At 43.1% G+C, this 19,789-nt stretch overlaps 1 protein-coding gene, 1 long non-coding RNA gene and 2 other non-coding genes across 4 annotated transcripts; all 4 read left to right on the forward strand.

The window, feature by feature from the left end:
• The first annotated feature begins 947 nt into the window (after positions 1–947).
• Positions 948–1,005, forward strand: LOC148665825 (U7 small nuclear RNA). The gene has a single exon (XR_015938898.1). It is a non-coding gene; the product is annotated as a U7 small nuclear RNA (small nuclear RNA).
• An 8,514-nt stretch (positions 1,006–9,519) lies between these two features.
• Positions 9,520–10,402, forward strand: LOC148665826 (zona pellucida sperm-binding protein 3-like). The gene is made up of 4 exons (XM_088632899.1): positions 9,520–9,688; positions 9,766–9,883; positions 10,083–10,183; positions 10,261–10,402. The coding sequence occupies exons 1-4, from the start codon at positions 9,564–9,566 to the stop codon at positions 10,400–10,402; spliced, it is 486 nt and encodes a 161-aa protein (XP_088489025.1). The 5' UTR covers positions 9,520–9,563.
• A 68-nt stretch (positions 10,403–10,470) lies between these two features.
• On the forward strand, positions 10,471–10,838 carry LOC148665827 (uncharacterized). The gene is made up of 2 exons (XR_015936605.1): positions 10,471–10,667; positions 10,747–10,838. It is a non-coding gene; the product is annotated as an uncharacterized LOC148665827 (long non-coding RNA).
• An 8,365-nt stretch (positions 10,839–19,203) lies between these two features.
• On the forward strand, positions 19,204–19,275 carry trnae-uuc (transfer RNA glutamic acid (anticodon UUC)). The gene has a single exon. It is a non-coding gene; the product is annotated as a tRNA-Glu (tRNA).
• The last annotated feature ends 514 nt before the right edge of the window (positions 19,276–19,789 follow it).

Below are 19,789 nucleotides of genomic sequence, written 5' to 3' on the forward strand. Positions count from 1 at the left end.
GCCGGCTTTGGTTTACCTGGCGGTGGTGTACCCGCTGCCGGCCAGACTCAGACGAGCGTTGCAAGGGATGATCTTCGGCTTCGTCTGGGGCGGCAAGTACGAGTACATCACGAGAAACCGGATGTGTCAGCCGGTCGAGGAAGGGGGTCGAGATGTCCCACATTTCCCCCTGAAACTCGACTGCATCTTCTACTGCAACCTCTGTCGGGCGCTGCGGGAGCCCATCGGCCCTCAGGAGGAGGACGAAGCGCCTAGTCGCCAAATGGGGTTTCCCCACGGCGAGGGAGTGCTGGAAAGGACTTTGGGCCCTATACAGGGATTAAAGGACAATAGCGAGTGGTAGGTTTGGAGGGACTCTCTTAATTGCGCAAATCCACCCCCACTTGCAAAGATTGATAACGGACAATCAATCGCCGTTGTTTTTTATTACATGGAGTGTTAATATGTGTGAGATGTTCCTTTTGAGATGTTTTTTTTGCGGAATAAAGTATATTTTGTAGAACAAAAAAAATCTTATGACAAGGTTTACAAGTTATCTGTTGAACTACATTCTAATAGGTGTGGTCACAGTCCAGGTCATTTGTTTACGTTTTTGTTTCTGGAGCAACTGTTAGATGAAATGTGCTAATATGTAACCTAACTCCAGTGTGAATAACTAGAAGAGGGGAGCAGCTCCATTCCAGACCAAGGTAGCTTTGAGATTGGCTGGGCCAGATCTCTCATTTGCATATCTGATTTGGAAATACAACACTAAACCCCCTTCTTGCATGGATTTAACTTGCACCCAAGAGTCCCCTACTGTGTATTGCTACTTATTTTTTTATGATAAGTGGTGATTAGCAGTTGACAGGTTTTATTTGTTGAATTATAAATGGTTCTGTATTATCACCCTGAATGGCCTGTACTCAAGGTTTGGTAGGGTATGTGTTTTCATTTCATTTACCCAATGGAATTTTTGCTCTTTTAGTATTTGTCTAGAAGGCTTTCTGAAGTCAGGAAGCCCATTTATTTGGTGAAAAAAGATTCTGTATTAATATTTCTCATACAACATAAATAGGGTCTTTTATGAATAAAAAGATCTTGCACTTGGAAATCTTAATAAAGCTGTGTGCTTCCATACACTCGAGCAGTTTTGATTCCTAATATTTGACCTTAGGTGTGGGAAAGGGTCTTTTTTGCCATTTGATTTCCAATTGATCAGCATAGACCCATAAAGCAACCTCAGCAGTGACAAATGTGCAAAAAGTGATCACTTGTTTTCGCCCGCTTTCAAACTGAAACCCTTTGGTGTGTTAAGAGAATGTGATAACCACTACACTGCGCATGGTGGGAATGGGTGACTTGCAGAGAGTGTTGAACTTCGAGAAAGGACTTCTCTCAGGAATATATTTCCACATTCTGAAGAGGAGATTTTCTCCATTTCTGTAGTCTGACTTCCTCTTTTGCTAGAGAGCTGTAGAATGTGGAGTCACCTATCCAGCTCTGGGAGGAGTGTGTAGATAACAGGTTTGTTACTGCCTGATGAGCACAGTAAATTAATACAGCAGAATAAACACACTGAGTATTTGAAGGGAATTAACAATCTTTTACGTCTCGCCATGTTCAATGCTGCTGTCATTTCTGTAATATTGTGATTATCACATTCATCACACATGCGCAAGATCCCCTGTTTGAAATTGGGCAGAAACAGGTGTCTTTTTATGTTCTCACATTTTGCACTCCTGCCAGTGTTTTATGGATCTTGTTTTGTCTTATTGCAAGAATTCGAATTTCCTGTGTCATTCATCACATCACATCAAACAGCCAGCAGATCATGTCACCTTTCAGATAGTCATTCTTTTGCTTCCTAAATTTCCTAGAGACAGGTCTTTTCAGCAGAACTGACAAACGTGGCAAACCAACCTGATAAGACCAGGTCCTAGAAGTCACTATTCAGTCAGTTACTACTGCCGAAATGCAAGCCCTTCCTCCAGCCTGAAGAAGTTGATCCTACATTACTCAGGAAGAAGATGTATCTACCAAACCTCAGAGAGCTGAACTGGATTACTCCCCTTCTGAATGACGTAACGCTCTACCACGCCTCTTCGTGCACTCATGCTCGAACTTTGGGAGGCTACTGCAGACAGCAGAGGTTAGATCTTACACAGAGGTTGAAATAGCTCAGCTGAGAAAGCCTTAGACTGATGCTCTATAGGTCCCTGGTTCAATCTGGGGTTTTGGCATTTTGTTTCGTTGCGCCATTTGTTCCTCTATGCAATGCCCTGTGTCCAAAGTCACACTTCCCTTTCTCAGCCTGAATCCCAAACTAGAGTCTTTGTGTCCTTGAGTCCCTCTTTTACCGACACTGATGAAGTACAGAAATAACTTAACATATTTTGCACTCCTTATGGTGTTTTATGGTGGGACCTGTATTTCTCTATGAATTTCCTTAGTGACAGCCCATTTGTTTTCAATATATTTCTGGTGAAGTTATTACATCGGTCTCCCCTGGTGGATTGTTTTCATATCTCACTTCTGACAATGACTTTTCTTATGTCACTTTGATGGGAGTACAATTGGAAAAAAAAACTAAAATGTGTGTAGTTGTTTCCATATCAAACCTGTCTTCCATTTTATACAGTATTCCACAGGAGTGAATCAATTCCTTGTTTAATTTTGCAAATGACCCTGCTGTCAAAAAAACTAAATTCCCATGTAGCCAAGGAGTTGCTGAAAAGCTCCTTCACTTTGATGTTTTGTGTTGTTATAACTAATTCATCTCCTTTTTAAAAAATAGATTTCTGTAGAAGAAAGGTGTCTCACACTACAGTTTAAATTGTAAACAGGTCATAGAAAAAGCTCCTTAGCTCCCTGTCAGGAATCAAACCCCACTCTCCTGTATGACAGGCAGGGGTTCTCACCATGGTTAAATTGCAACCGTAATAATATTGACAACATTAATAAATGCATATATAATTGAAATTGAAAACATATCTAACACAGCATCTTTTCTGGTTATATACCACAATGCATTGCTGATATTTGTTGTTTGCCATTTAGGTTAAATACTGTCATGTTTTTCTCAGCAATCGTCTTTTGATGCGTAAGTATAAATAATGATAATACTATTTGAATACATACAGGTCTTAATATTATTTTGATTAAAAATAGTACGTTAATAAGCAATAAATGGCATATAAAATAGTGTGAAGGTGAAGATCACACAAAATCAACTACAAATGTGGGAATTTTACATTTTTAGGATTATAAATTGCATGTAGCACATTAGCAACACTACAGTAATGCTAATATAACAATAGTGTAAAAAAAATCCTGACCTAATTCCTTACAAATGCTGATACAAAATGTGAATGATTTCAGAGTTTCGGGGATTGGGTCTCCTGATAGAGATCAGAGATGAACTGAGCCATGTGGGAAAGTGTACAGAACTGGTGAACTCCCAATTCCACATCAAGAGGCTGAGCACAATGGAAGAGTCCTGTACACACAAGTGAGTCCTTGACAACATGGACAATCAAAACGTACTGGTATGATATTATATTCTCTCTGTGGTGTAGAAAATATTCACTACTAGTATTATAGGTTACAGATAGGTCATTATATGACAGCTTACATCTGATTAATAGGATCCATCTCTGGCATACATTCTTATTTTTAGTTTATAATGTATAATCTTGCTAATTATTTTAATGCCAAAATAAAGTGTTTTATAAAAAGCTTCATGTTCTAAGAAATTACTACAACTTTTGAACTTTGAAATATTGCCACTTTGTATTCTAGGACTTAGCAAATACTGCAGAAAAGTGGAGTTAAAATGTGAAAATGTGTAATGGGTATGTCTGATTAGTTGATTAGTGAAGATCCAGTAGTAAAAATAGCTTCTAATATTATTTCTAATATAATATTATTTCCAGATAAACCAACTTTGGAGAGTAGGCAACAGTGATTTCAAAGAAAGTGTGTTCACAGTGTTGTTAAGGTATTGCTTATAGATTTTTTTATGTTTTTACATTACATTTTTACTTTGATCAAGTTAAAATATCCACAAAATTTAGCTTAAAGATACCTTGTTAACCACTGAATTTGCAACGTGTAAAACCGCTAAATTGTCTTTTAAAATATAAGGATTACAGTAGTACATTTGATACTAAATATTTGAGTAAATAAACGTTGAGTAAAAACTCGCTTGAGAAATGTCTAAGCTCAGTCATAATTTGGTTTTCAGACTTAAGACAAATTAACTGATGATGGAATTCAACTTCGCTGGCACAAACCAGAAAGATCAAAGACAAAAGAGGTGCCTGGGAGACACAAATCTTTTTAGAGCAATTAAAGGTACTCTTATTCTACGTTGTACTTTCAAACTTTGGGTACTCTTTAATTAGGACAGACTTTATTGCTCAATTACTATGATGCAAGCTAAACTTAATACACTGATTAAGCTTTGATCTTAGTAAACCTTAATGGTTCTTTTTTGAGATTATATTCAAGAAGAGATTAATCATCATTTGTCGATCATTTGTTCATTTGTTGGAGAACTTGACAATCTTTGACAATTATTATTAAATGAGCATTATACAAATGTGCGTTGATATTTTTAATATGTACCTTAATTGTAATATATATAAACACAATTGCTTTGATATGGATGTTCATTTGAAGGATTTGAGGAAACTATCAAGGATCGCAGAACAACCAAAGATACATTTGGGCATCTGCTCATGGTAAAGATGAAAGAGTACCGTAAGTGTGAAGCTTGCATACACACGAGAGAAAAATCAGTTTTAATGCACTTCATTAAACTGATGGTGTGCTTATCAATCGTGCATAAAAAATATATAGCAGAGGATTGTTTCGATCCATCGACCTCTGGGTTATGGGCCCAGCACGCTTCCGCTGCGCCACTCTGCTGACAGCTGTCACAGTGTGATTCAACACAACTGCTCTATCTTTGCTCTCTAAAAGTGCGCCCGAGATGAAAAGTTTCAACGGCAAACGCAGACGTCACTTTGAGCACTTGGTCTTTTATAATACGAATCATCACACGCTGCTCTACATGGGCGTGTCTTCAAGATCGTTGAGAACCAAACCTTCTGCTTTCCGAGGCAACTGATTCTTTCCTTGTTAATTCACAAATCTTCAATGAGAATCAGTGAAACGAAAACCAAACACATGTACACACTCGCGTCCTAGCCTGAAAGAAAAATGATGGAAGCATTTGAGGAATAACAAGAGTAGTCTGAACAGCTCCAGTCTATCAACTGCTCTACAAAGTGATCGCTACTTCCACACCCAGTTTATAACACTGAAAATGATTCAGGAAGCACAGCAAAGTTCTAAAAGCAGTGGTTAAAAAGCGTCTACTGTAGATACATAAAATGACAATTTCTCAAAAGTAAAATCTTCAGCTTTTAAATATTGTCATCCATATATTTTCGTTTTTCTCTTTTTTACATAACACGCTTTCGAGAAATAGACTGTCTTGTAATGAAGGCTGCATTAGAAAATGTGTGTCTAAATTAAAATCGGGTTTATGACTTCTGCGTTTTTTAGCTTTCTTAGCGCTTGGGTCTCGATTCAGATATTGCAATGAAAGCAACAGGGGAGTAAGTTTTCCTTTTCTAAATCAAAGGTGATCTGCTCACAAGGAAGTATAAAAACTTCAGCGTTTACTTTTTGAAGACCGCAAATTGTCGAAACACTATTGCTTCATAAGCTAATAAGTAAGGTTTTTGAGCACGCATTGTATTACTAATGCTGTTATTAATTAAAAAAAAGCTTAAATTCACATAATGGAATTCGGACGGCTCAAAGTAGTCTATTCTTTGGACAACTTTACTTGCCCGCTGAGTAGAGTTTAAAGCAACGGCAGCAGTAGCAGTAGCAGTAATAGCAACAACCTGGTTAGAGTGTCACAATACACTCTATGAAATTATTGCGGCTTCAGATCGTTTTGTTCTGTTGAAGCTGCCTACAGGCTCTGAATTGCTGACATCGGCTGTGATCTTTTTTCAGGTTTCATGAAATTCTTCACATATTTGAAATATTTAATTCGGGTTCGCCTTATACACGGTGCAAACCGTACCTGCAGCAGAATGCTGTGGCACATGAAGCCGTTTTGTTTATCGGTTGTAAGGATTTAGGAGCGTACTACAAATCGAGCAAGCGAAAATAAAATTTAACAGGAGTCACTTTTTGGATTGCTAATTCATTGTGCTCTGCTCGTCTAGGTTCAAATCCCATCCTTGTCATGGTTAAGGCCTGAGACGTGTGTGTTTTTTCTTAACGGTGTTTGCATTTGTTTCCTCTTAACTCTTGTAAACTCAGGATTTTTTTTCCTTGGTGGCAACAATACGCTTCTGCAATACAGTAAATGGTAGACTCTGCTTTCAAATTAGCTGCACCGGGATTTAAAATTCAGGAATATGAATGGCCAATTGCTTACAGCTAGGGTTTTTACGTTTTCTTATTTAGCGATTTGTGTATCAATCTTTTAACAATTCATTAAAATGCTAACAATATGTAAAATCAAAACAACAGCACCGTTAAATGCTGGGGAGACAGGTAGTTGTTTTTTTCATCAGATGCCAATCTCTAATGCTGTGTGTGAGAGCTTACGTACCTTTCCTTTTCTCACATTTTCTGACAACTATTCCAAAGGGGCACCCTGTCAGCTCCTAATACTTTTTAAAAGTCTGCCTGCATGTTTGATTATTGTCGTTTTATTTAGAAAAAGTTCAATATTGATCATAACTAAAGAAAATTAGGATCACGAATAAAAAAAGGGCTGAAGATGCGAGTCGCTCTTGAATCAGAGCTGGGCGACACGGGCTTCTGTTCTGATATGATTGTACGAGAAGCAGGAGGAATCTCTTCTCTCCTATGGAGCATGAGCTGAATCAGGAGTGAGACATTTCGTATGCTCGTGCATATGTTAACACATGACCTACATCGTAAAACTAAATTAAAAACTAACATCTAACAAGTTGTCAAAGACATTCATTTATATACAAACAAGAGACAGACATAGTAATGATTCTACATTAACTTGTCCTGCACTGATCAGACTAATTGAAATGTATGAAAGCCCGTTTCCGCCAGGGAGTTACAAAAAAACGTGCTATGGTATCGCAGAATTCCGACTAAGTAACTCAGAATTGCGACTTAGTAACGCACAACTCCGACTTTATATCTCACATTTGCAACTTCGAAATAGCCCATATTTCATTGTCTGTCCTTTTGTTATTGTAACGGATTCGGGTTCTAGCTAGCAAGACCTGGGTTTGAGCCAATACAGTGAGGCACGAAGTAGGGTGGGAGCGGCGAGGGCACAAGCCCTAGAACCCGAATTCGTTACAATAACAAAAGGACAGACAATGAAATATGGGCTATTTCGAAGTCGCAAATGTGAGAGGTAAAGTCAAAATTCTGAGTTTTTAGGTCGCAATTCCATGATTCTAAGTCACAATTCTGAGATACCATAGTGCGTTTTTTTTACTCCCTGGCGGAAACGGGCTTCCATAGGTTCTCAGTGCTGCGAAGCAAAAGCAATCTCTGGAAAATCAGACAAATTATTATCAGATCATGTCAAAAGCTGATCAGTATTTCTTTACTGGGAAGCAAAGAAATGCTTGTATTACACATTTTAATATGACATGCAATTACACGTGAAAAATAGTAAAATTATTTTCATTGCGGTACATGTTGATAGAACAGCCCCCACGATAAAGGAAAGTGTGGACGGACGTGTCGCATGTTCCGTACTCTGTCTGACAGCGAGTTTAACACACTTTCCTCGGAAATTAGAAACTAATTGAACAATAAATTAATCTGAGCAAATTTTACACGTGTGGGTGATTTAATTCTGTCGAAATTGCGTGGAACTCCTCCGCTGAGGTCAGATACACACGGGAAAGTGTTCAGGCGGCTTCACGGAGTCCCGCCTCAGACTGGAAGCAGGTTCTAATTAGACGCTGAGAACAATCCGGGTCTCTGTATGTAATTGATTGTGTTGATTGAGCGGTAGTGTGACCATGTGAGTGGTAGCATAGTCCTGCTAGTATAAAAACCTAGTCACCGTGTTCACACTTTATGCTCTCTTGCTTCAACACAGTTTGGTGGTTTACTTGTCTTACTTCTGTAGCAGTTTAGCGGGACGTCAATTTGGCAATGCGCTCGTTTCTCTTTGTGCTGTGCCTGTGCGCAGGGGCCGGTGTCACACCCTCTGCAGCCAGAGGGCGCTCCTTCTCTGTCCTGTCCCTAGTTTCTGGTCTGCTGTCCTTCCTGTCCCTCTCTTTCCCTTGGGCTATATATTTCCGGGTCTTGCACTCTGTCCTCGCTCAGCATTGACGTTCGGATGTCCTGAGACCCGCCTAGCACCAGGGCGCCCCACGTCCGCTCCCTGAGGGCATAGGTTTCTATACGGCATTCCTGAACTCTTTGCACTAATGAGCCCGGGCCTTTTTCCTGTCTCGCCGCTATGCATATGGGTCTTTTTCCGCTCTCCTGCTCCCCACGGTTAGTCCCTTTGGACGTCCGTGACAGATGGGCTCCCTGCACTGATTTCCGCTGGGACTCTCGGGAATTAGCGCTCCAGGCCGACCTCCCGGCTCCTGAAGACGCAGCCCAGTCGGAGGACTTAAGCCTGGCAGATGCGCCCTCCGAAGACCTGTCTGCAAGCGAGAACGACTCGCAGTCCTTGGCTCCCGACTTTCGCCGCCTTCCCGTGTCCAGAGACGCGTACTCGCCCTACTTCGACAAGGAGAAGATGAAGCCCGAAGCTGGCAGCCGCCCCTTACCCGCCTACATCAAGAGCATCCTGTTTTCTCCCCAGCGAGGGCGGCAGCCGGCTCGCCCGGCCATCAGGGGCACCCGAGGAGTGGCTGTGTGGTGCGACTCCAGCAGGATGTACGTGAGGGTCAGTCGGCTCCTGTTCGGCTTCAGCTGTCAGCCATCGGTGGTGACCTTGGGCAACTGCAGCGTCAGCCGAACCACATGCTGTTACTTTTACTTCATCTACGGGCTTCACGAGTGCGGCACCGAGCGATCGGTAAGCAGGTCTTCATCTACATGCAGTGTATCGATGTGAGCTGTAGGGCTAGTGTCGGGGTTGCCTTTCCTGGGAATATCCCTTCCTCTGTGACTTTGCAGGTTGTCCAGGGCCGCCTGGTGTACTCCAACACTCTCTGCTATGCCCCGCCCTCCTCCAGTGCACCTGTGCATCACTTCATTCCCTTCTTATGCTGGTCAAGTACTCCTACAACAGGTAGGCAGGGCTCTGCTGCTGCTGGGAAAGTGTCCAAAAGCCCCTCATCCCCTCTGTCCTGCAGGTTCCACTACTCCTACAAGGTTGGCTATGTCCCCACGTGGGCCAGGAGAAGGACCTTCTTCAAGGACCTGAAGAACAAGCACAGCTTTGTGCTGCTCACCACCAACTGTAAGCTCTTTGAGTGAGTAGCTCCTCCTGCCTGCAGGGGGTGCTGTGTGCAGGTGTAATGCTGCCTCTCTCTCCAGCCCACTGGGTCCGGCTCTCTCCCAAGGATGAGTACTTCCTGGGTCAGCCCATGTACTTCCAGGCCACTGCCTACTTTGCCACAGCGGCGCAGAGGCTATACATCCACTCGTGTTACGTAACGGAGAAACCAGACCAGCACTCGCAGCCCCGTTACCCTGTGATCGACAACTTGGGGTACGGCCCCTTCTGGGAGGGGAGGTGGGCAGGAGCCCTGAGAACCTGCAGGGGTTCATCCTTGTCCTTGTCCCCAGGTGCATGGTGGACAGCAAGGCAGATGGCTGCCTGTCCAGGTTTGTCCCCTCCAAGCAGAAGGATGTGCTCCGCTTCACAATTGATGCCTTCTTCTTCCAGAAGAAGCTGTCCAGGAAGGTACTGCTCTCAAAGGCTGCTCAGCCTTCTTGCTCTACTGATCCATTGTCTGCTTTTTTCATCCATGATCTAGATGTGAACCAGACTGTGGCAGCTGTAGTGCCTAGAGCTGCCAGCTTGCCTTCACTGATGGCAGATGGTCCTTCTCTGTCCCTCTATTGGCCTTGATCCCTTAATGCTGTGACCTTCCCTCTTGCAGCATGAAGTGACTGAGCTGTACATGCACTGTGTCATGGCTGTGGCTCCTGCTAAAGCAGCACCAGGGACCAAGTCCTGCACCTACAACAGGGAGGCTAAGAGGTACTTCTGCAAGGAGCCTGCTGAGGGTGCTCTGGGACATGCCAGGTGGAGGTCTCACCTGTCCTCCTCTCCTCCAGGTGGGAGGAGCTGTATGGTGACCATGAGGTCTGTGCCTGCTGTGAGTCCAGGTGTGCTGGCAGTCGGAATGAAGGTGGGTCTCGTTCTCTATCCCTTGTGGATGCATCTCTGCCCAAGAGACAACCATGCTTGGACAACTGAGGAATGATCCCGTGCTGGACAAAGGGACTGTTTAGATGAGTAGCATCACTGTGGGACTCTGGGTATAGCAGATCCCTCACTCCTGGGTGTTACTTGTCCACAGGTACCAGGAGCCTGGTGACCAGCAGTCGGGTGGCTGTGGCACCAGTAGAAGCTCCTCTGGATGTGGGAGCTGACTGGACTGAGGATGAGGAGGGAGACCCTCAGAGCACCAGTGAGGATGGGGAGGGAGCAGAGGACTTTGGAGATGTTGGCCAGTGGACAGGTAGGGTCTGGCAGGAGGAGCTCCTGTAGGGGTGGGTGTCCTGCAGTTCAGCTGGATTGTTCTCCTTCTTCCTCCCCAGGTGCTTGAATGAAGGCACCAGCCTGGCCCTTGTGACTCTCCTGCCTCCACTCGCCTTGTAATGGCAACATCTCAATAAAGCTGTGAAAGACCCTTCTGCCTGCCCTTGTTTCTTTATGGTTTATAGGTTTGAATGGGGTGGAGGAATTCAAGGGAAGTGAGACCCATTAATAAATTGAAGTACTGTATTTGTGGGGGTTCCCCTTTCAAGAATGCTTCCTGTATTGCTGCCAATGAGGACTGAAAATGGCTGGAGTAGTAAAGCATTGTACTGGGGGAAGATGGCTGCACTTTTCCTTAGGCAGGGCAGTGTGATCTTTTACTGTGGGAGAGACAGAGGTGTTCAATATACTGGAAATCCTCCTGTTTCCGAGAAGGGTAGTGGTTATGGAGTGAGTTGCTACTGTAGTGCCCAATAAGAGTGAGATCTGGTGTCCTATTCTAGGCTGCACAAACTTCCTAAAATAAACACGAGGAAGGAATTGTCAACAGGGGCTTGGTGTAAAGTAGGCCTTCCTTCCTTAGCAGAGGAATAATACTGCTGTGTGAGCATCAGTGAATAATGGTACAGTTAAAATCACGGAGGTCTTATCTTATGGGTGTTGGTTTCACAGCAGTGGTAGTGGACAGTCATGGGAAGTACTAGGATTGAGACTGGAGATCCCAGTACTTGATCCGGAAGACAGGTGTTCACAACTACCTCTACCAGCAGCACAGACTGTGTAGATTGAGACTGAACGCTTACTACACAAAGCCTCTCCACTGTTTCAGTGTCCCATGTCATGGATTTCAAGTGAATCCTAGTCTTCCTTTGTGACTACCTATAATTTGCACAATCATGATGGCCCACTAAGGCTGTCAATTTTTAGTCCTACTGCAGTGCCCTATTAAAGTTTCAAGGATTTTAGAATAAACTGTTTTATATAATGGTTCCGAAGGTGGCTTCACAAAGCACTTGACAGGATTACAATCGGAATACACAGGATAAAACAATTCCAATAGACTGAGGAGAAAAGTAGAAGCAGAGGGGTAAAGAATAGAACCAGTTCAGTAAAGGCTCTTCTACAGAACAAGGTGTTGAATCTGAATTTGAAGGAGTTTAGGGAAGGTGACTCTGGTATCCTTGGGGAGAGAGTTCCAGAGCTTGGGGGCATAACAGCAGAAGGCCCTGTCACCCATACAGTATATATCATTCATTTAGACCATTTCGAAATTGAACTTGGTTACAACTTCTACATTAGATACTCAAAACAAGAACATAACTCTTAGGAATTAAATTGATATCAACTGGTTGGGATAACAATTGAATTCTCGAGCTGTAATGCATTGAAGTTGAATACTCATCCAATCTCTGGGGATTCAGATCTCCTGCGGGGTCAAAGAAACAGTTGCAGGCTGTTGCTGTCCAATCCGCGCTGTCTGGCTAGGTGCCAGGCTGTGCTGTGCTGCTGATGCTCACTGAACGGCTAGTTAGTGTTGGCTTTAACTAGCAAAGTTTGCACACAGGAGAAAAGATGACTGTGAGTCCCAGCAAGTCAGGAAGAGGACCGGTTCGTTCCTGATGAAGAGCTAGTTCTGAATAGTGATACAGCTGTCCACGGTTCCGACCTGTTCACGAGGCCTGCTGCTGGTGCTAACCTCGGGTGGATCTTCTGGTTACTCTCTGGCAACCTCCACTCTAGACTCTTAGAACAAAGGAAAGTTCTGGCACTCGGACACACTGGCCGTTCCGTGGTTGTCCGGGCAGAGTCTCAGGATGGTCAGGAGGCGTACTGCGAGAATGTCCTGCCCTTGGCAGCCTTCTGCTCCTGGGCCGTCCTGCCCTGGAATTCTCCTTTGAATTCCCCTTAGAAAAGTCCACAGAATTCTACACTACAGGCTCTCTGTGTTGCCTGTTTTTACCTGGAGGAACTTCAGCTTGTTGATTGGCTGAAAGTTCCATGGGCATCAGATTCCCACGTGGGTTACTCGGCCCTACCAGTCCCTGATTGGTTGATCAAGGTGAGATATGAGTCACTTACTCCTGACACTTAGGAATGCAGTCCAGATGTCCATCTGGCACTCCCTAGACAGATAGGCGCCAATGGATGCCCATTGATCATGATAGCCAGGCTTAGCTAAGTGTATCCACCTTTGGGAGCTGTCCCTTATCAAAAGAAAACATCTTTAAATCAGCCTGCATGAATAGTTTCTCTGTGGCTGCACCACAGAGATGAACAGAGAGATGAGGCCTCATTTGGGAAAGCACAGAAACACTGAATTCTGTCTTATTAACAAGCATTGCCGCTACACTGGGATAGGACATTCCACACTGGAGTATTATTATTGAGAGACAGGATCACTGTCTGTTCCTCAGGCTAAAACAGGAGATCACACACTGGATTATTATTATTGAGAGACAGGTTTACTGTCTGTTCCCCAGGCTGGGGCAGGAGATCCCACACTGTATCATTATTATTGAGAGACAGGCTCACTGTCTCTTCCTAAGGCTGGGAAAGGAGGTCACACACTGTATTATTATTATTATTGAGAGACAGGTTCACCATCTGTTCCTCTGGCTGGGACAGGAGATCACAAACTCTATTATTATTATTGAGAGACAGGCTCACTGTCTGTTCTTCAGGCTGGGGCAGGAGATCACACTGTATTATTATTTTTGAGAGACAATCTCACTGTTCCTCAGGCTGGAACAGGAGATGACACACTGTATTATTATTATTGAGATACAGCCTCAGTGCTCCCCAGGCTGGGACAGGAGATCACACACTGATCTATTATTATTGAGAGACAAGCACACTTTTTGTTCCTCAGACTGGGACAGGACATCCCACACTGGATTATTATTATTGAGAGACAGGATCACTGTCTGTTCCTCAGGCTAAGAAAGGAGCTCACACACTGGATTATTATTATTGAGAGATAGGTTTACTCTCTGTTCCCCAGGCTGGGACAGGAGATCACACACTGTATTATTAATATTGAGAGGCAGGCTCACTGTCTCTTCCTCAGGCTGGGACAGGAGGTAACACACTGTATTATTATTATTATTATTATTATTATTATTATTACTGAGATACAGGCTCACTGTCTGTTCCTCAGACTGGGACACAAGATCACACACTGTATTTTTATTATTGAGAGACAGGCTCAATGTTCCTGAGGCTGGGACAGTAGATCACACTGTATTATTATTGAGAGACAAGCTCACTTTTCCTCAGGCTTGGACTGGAGATCACACACTGTTCTATTATTATTGAGAGACAAGCTCACTGTTCCTCAGGCTGGGACAGGAGATCACATTGAATTATTATTATTGACAGATAAACTCACTGTTCCTCAGGCTGGGACAGTAGATCACACTGTACTATTATTATTGAGAGACAGGCTCAGTGTTCCCCAGGCTGGGACAGGAGATCACACACTTTATTATTATTATTGAGAGACAGGCTCACTATTTGTTCCTCAGACTGCGACAGGAGATCCCACAGTTGATTATTATTACTGAGAGACAGACTCCCTGTCAGCTCCTCAGGCTGGGACAGGAGATCACACACTGTATTATTATTATTGAGAGACAGGATCACTGTCTGTTCTTCAGGCTGGGATAGGAGATCACGCACTGTATTATTATTATTGAGAGACAGGCTCACTGTCTGTTCCTCAGGCTGAGACCGGAGATCATGCACTGTATTATTATAATTGAGAGACAGGCTCACTGTCTGTTCCTCAGGCTGGGACAGGAGATCACACACTGTTGTAGTGTGCTCTCACGAGGCACCAGTTCTGTAGGGGTTTGGGCATTTACTGGGACAATTATTAATTGTGGCAGTTAATCACAAAATTGATTCTTTTAATGGTCTCAGAATCCAACCATGCAATATAACTCAAACAACGCACACACAGGTACTAATACACGAGGATACATTAATTAATATATATAATATGCATGTAAACCTAACAGATCTTATTGTAAGGGTTATCAGAATACAAAAAATATATATTCATTCAGTTACAAAGAGTTACACATATCAAGAGGACATACGTTCGGTATATCATTCATTTAGGCCATTTCGTAATTGAACTTGGTTACAACTTCTACATTAGATACTCAAAACAAGTACATAACTCTTAGGAATGAAATTGATATCAACTGGTTGGGATAACAATTGAATTCTCGAGCAGTAATGCAGTGAAGTTGAATACTCATCCGATCTCTGGGGATTCAGATCTCCTGCGGGCACAAGCAGTTGCAAGCTTGTTGCTGTCCAATCCACACTCTCTGGCTCCGTGCCAGGCTGTGCTGTGCGGCTTGCGACGGTGCGCTGCTGATGCTCTCTGAAAACTGGCTAGTTCGTTTTGGCTGAAACTAGCGAAGTTTGTGCACAGGAGAAAAGATGACTGTGGGTCCCAGCAGGTCAGGAAGAAGACCAGTTCGTTCCTGATGAAGCGCTAGTTCTGAATAGTGATTCAGCTGTCCACAGTTCTGACCTTTTCACGAGGCTTGCTGCTGATGCTAACCTCGGGTGGATCCTCTGGTTACTCTCTGGCAACCTCCGCTCTTGACTCTTAGAACAAAGCAAAGTTTTGGCACTCGGACACACTGGCCGTTCCGTGGTGGTCCAGGCTGAGTCTCAGGATGGTCAGGAGGCGCGCTGTGAGAATGTCCTGCCCTTGGGAGCCTTTCTGCTCCTGGGCCGTCCCGCCCTGGAATTGTCTCACACCCCTGGAATTCTCCTTTGAATTCCCTTTAGAATAGTCTTGGAGCTCTGTGTTGCCTGTTTTTACCTGGAGGAACTTCAGCTCGTTCATTGGATGAAAGTTTCATGGGCATCAGAGTCCCACGTGGGTTACTCGGCCCTACCAGTCCCTGATTGGTTGATCAAGGTGAGATATGAGTCACTTACTCCTGACACTTAGGAATGCAGTCCAGATGTCCATCTGGCACTCCCTAGACAGATAGGCGCCAATGGATGCCCATTGATCATGATAGCTAAGCTTAGCTAAATGCATCCCCATTTGGGAGCTGTCTCTTATCAAAAGAAGACATCTTTAAATCAGCCTGCATGAATAGCTTGAAGAGAGAGATGGGGCCTCATTTGGGAAAGCACAGCAACACTTAATTCTGTCTTATTAACAAGCATTGCCGCTACAATTAGTAGGAAGAAATATACAATGTTTTGAAAATGTAATATGTTTTAAAGGATTAAAGGGAAAAGAAATACTTTATATACGCAAACTAATTCAACTGAGCTCCTCTAAACAATATAGCCTGAAGAATTGCCAAAGCACAATGTATCAATTTGGGTGACACTGGGGGAAAAGGATCATAACATTGAAAACCACAAGGCTTATTTTCAACAGCAAAATTTGTGCTTGAAAATATTTGACAAAAAAAGGAATATTACACGCACGGAAACCAATATTTACCACTAGGATAGAATGCAGCATAGAACAGTTGGATAGAAGGTTAGTGTAACTCTATAGTGCATCACAGAGGTCAGTCTCTTCCCCCTCTTTATGCAGGCTGACTTGTTCACAGTGAACTGTCCTCCAGCGATAGTCAGCTGTAATCACTGACGCAGACCTGATGTTAATACTCTGACAGCATCTTGGCTGATTTGGTTAAAGTGTTTTCCTATTAAACAGGAGATTCTGCGTTCAAATCCCAGCAGTGTCTTTCTACAAAATGTATCACTATGGATGATTACATGCAGCTTGATTTTGTTTAATGCAAGTTTTCATTCCCTTTCTGATGGCTCTCTACAGTAATTTTTAAAAGTACTAATCAGGATGGATTGCTGTATTTATCCTCAGTAAATGGGAATATGTAAGTAGTGACTATCCAAATTGCATTTTTGTGTGAAACAAATTTCAGAAAATCGAAAACCAATTTTCAAAACTCACAATAAGAAGACAAAGGCAAAACATAAGTTCACTTGCACTTTATGCATATTTACCACAACCTTGCCTTCTGATCATAAAAAGTCTTAATTTTAATATAGCAGTTTTAAATGGGACATTCAGAACATGGCATATGAGAATATATGGTTAACCGAGGATGACTTTCTAAATGAAAAAAATATTTTTTCAGTGATTATGACACTTCAGTATGACATAAAATATGCTTCAATGACAGAATAAATAATAATAATAAATAAGCATGGAAAAAATACCCAAAGTGGACATTCATAGTTCTGATGTTAGATATCGGGTGGGTAGCTGCGTCAGCATGCGTAGGCTGCAAAGGAACAAGTAAAGGACTATTCCAGCTGAAAAGAGAAGAAAAGAATTACAATGTTTCGGCAGTGGAGCCTTCTTCAGGTGTGAGAAAGACAGGGCAGTAAGCAAAGATAATTTTCTTTTTATCTTTGCTGAGTGCAGTTTATCGCTGATGACAACATCAAAGACATTAAGGAGTTTTTACGGCTAACAGCTCCATATCAACTTCCTTTCATAACTAACCTCATCAGATCCCTCAACTCCCAACTCTTCCAGTTTCTCACTTCAGAGAAGGATAAAAAACTCAAAATCCTCTACAGAGAAAAACCATCAACACCCTTATCACCTCCACCAATCCTAACCTTGGTGTTACTACACCCTCTGACCTTTCCCTTTCACCCCTTTGCATCCTCAGCTCACATATTTTAATAGTACAACAAAATTACAATAGATTGTACAGTATTTATGTTTAAAATTAAGGTAAATATGTCAAAATATGTAATAATGCTTGCAAGTTCTTAAACAAATCTGCATTGTATTTTTAAAATATTTCAGCAGAGGATGCAACGGGGGTATAAATGACGACGACTTTTTCTTGGGTGAATATGGTTTTCTGGGGAGTTGCGACGTTGGGCATACAGTAATTGGACATTTCCCGGTGATTCTGACACCTGTTAAGCACTCGCATTTCCTGCAAATATTAAAATGGTTAAGGTTTCGCTGAGCAATCCAATCGACCTTTGCGAAGACAATGTTTACATCGCAAAAGAAACCCGTCCCTGGGTGGACTCAAACCACCAACCTTTCAGTGAACAACTGAACACGCCACACAGACAGAATGGTGGGTCCATCTCTCACATCACAACTTTCAGGTTAAATTTTTTTTTTGCCAGCTGGCACTATTTCTTCTGCACTGATAATCAAGAATTGAATTTCATTTCTCGCAAGCTGTGTGAATTTCTTGAAATACAAGTTTTCCAGAAAGGAAATGAATACATGCATTTAACAAAATCAAGCCCTTTGTGATAGTCCGAAATTGTACGTTATGTACCACAAGATAGGAAAAAAAACATGACTGGGATTTTAAGCTACGTGACCTATGGTACCAGACCGGGGTAAAGTTAGCTTGAAGTTCGAAAACGATTTTGGCACGACTGTAGCGTTTACACGAAACCTCTTAGAATCGTGAGAATACTTGCTTTGTGTATAAAATACATTGTGAATGCTTTCTCAGCCTTTACTGTTTCATTTTTATGACATTTTTTTGACCAAGCACGAATATTCTTTTGTCCATATCTTCGCAACGGAAGCAACGGAAGCACAGAACGCCTTCAAACCAAATGCATTTTAAAGACCACGACATGTGGATATTTCCACAGCCTCTACATCAAAGTATCAGTGAGCTAATTAACTTTTTTTTTTAAACCTCCGGTTTTTCATCGATGTGTAATTACGCACGAACTGGAACCCAGGGGACCGCTGTATACACAAGTTCACAACGCGAGAAATACTGTTCAATACGGCTTCATGCGAAAAACCCGTATATGACCATAGGCAAAAGATTAGTGCAGTCTCCAATTACTCAGGCTGTAAGCATGGGAATAAAGCTTTGTTTGATTTCTGAAACCTTTCCTTTACATCCTGTTTTCATTCAGGTAAGAGTCAACTATATTCACAATACTACTGACAGCAGGAAGATTAAAATATTCTTTACTCAGCAGCTTATTAAAAACAGCTCCCATGATGTTCAAACCGATTTTTTACACAGAACACTGACACAGCTTTGCGTTCTGAATCTCTTTTTCTCGTGCGTTTATTTAATGTGGCACAATGCACTGGGATAGGGGTATTCTGTTCACAAACCAATAGCATTTAAACCACAGCACCCACAATGCTGCAAGTAAGTGTTTTGCACACTAAGCAGAGAGCGATGTCTCTCTCGTTAGTATAGTGGCGAGTATCCCCACCTGTCACGCGGGAGACCGGGGTACATCAGGACGGCCACAACACAAAGTACTGACCCCTATAAGATCACGGCGAGTTACCGATACACACGTGGCAGGGCGGAAAAGGCTGTGCTCTCTTCGTGTGACATAATTCGGGAAAGTCCTGACATTGCATTTCAACTGAGCCCCAGTATACATCGACCCTTCGACACTCTGAGTGACAACTCTCTTGCGTGTTTTCTCATATTTATGTAGTTTGCTTGCATGATGCCCGGAACAGCAGGCTGGTGTGCTCTCATATGGTCTAGCGGTTAGGATTCCTGGTTTTCACCCAGGCGGCCCGGGTTCGACTCCCGGTATGGGAACGTGTTAGTTTTGCCTCCTGCTTTCCAAAAGATCAGCACCGTGTACGAAGGAGCCGCATGAAAACTACTCGAACGTGCAAAACGTGCGAGAAGAGGGGGCGCTTGTTTCCAGCCGAAACTTCTCGCGTGTGAGACGAGCTGATCATCGCTGCAGGAGGTGGGAGGGTTACTCTGGTAGACAGGGCTGACCTTCGGCAATAGGATTTATACTCTCCAAGATGATATTTGCACTTTCTGGAGAGGCGATTTTCTCCACTTCAGTAGCCCGATTTCGTCGATTGCGTGGAGAGGGCTGTAGAATGTGGCGCCGCCTTTCCTGCTCCGTCCATGACAGGCGTGCTGGTCTCTGGAGAGAGAGCATGGTCCATCAGCGCACTCCAATAAAGGCACTGGAAGCAGCTGAATCGCATTGGCGAAGCTCAGCACTGGGCAGCTGGGCACCTCTTACCACTGTTTCCGTAGTGTAGTGGTTATCACGTTCGCCTCACCTGTGAAAGGTCCCCGGTTCGAAACC

This window comes from Lepisosteus platostomus, chromosome 5, assembly GCF_059453375.1.
Source record: "Lepisosteus platostomus isolate fLepPlt1 chromosome 5, fLepPlt1.hap1, whole genome shotgun sequence".
NCBI lineage: Eukaryota > Metazoa > Chordata > Actinopteri > Semionotiformes > Lepisosteidae > Lepisosteus > Lepisosteus platostomus.

Bases quoted from the DNA above. Each gene is read 5' to 3' on its own strand.
- LOC148665826 (XM_088632899.1), top strand. From the start codon at position 9,564: ATGTACTTCCAGGCCACTGCCTACTTTGCCACAGCGGCGCAGAGGCTA. The intron at 9,689-9,765 runs GTACGGCCCCTT...CCTTGTCCCCAG, and splicing joins CCTGTGATCGACAACTTGGG to GTGCATGGTGGACAGCAAGG. The intron at 9,884-10,082 runs GTACTGCTCTCA...TCCCTCTTGCAG, and splicing joins AGAAGAAGCTGTCCAGGAAG to CATGAAGTGACTGAGCTGTA.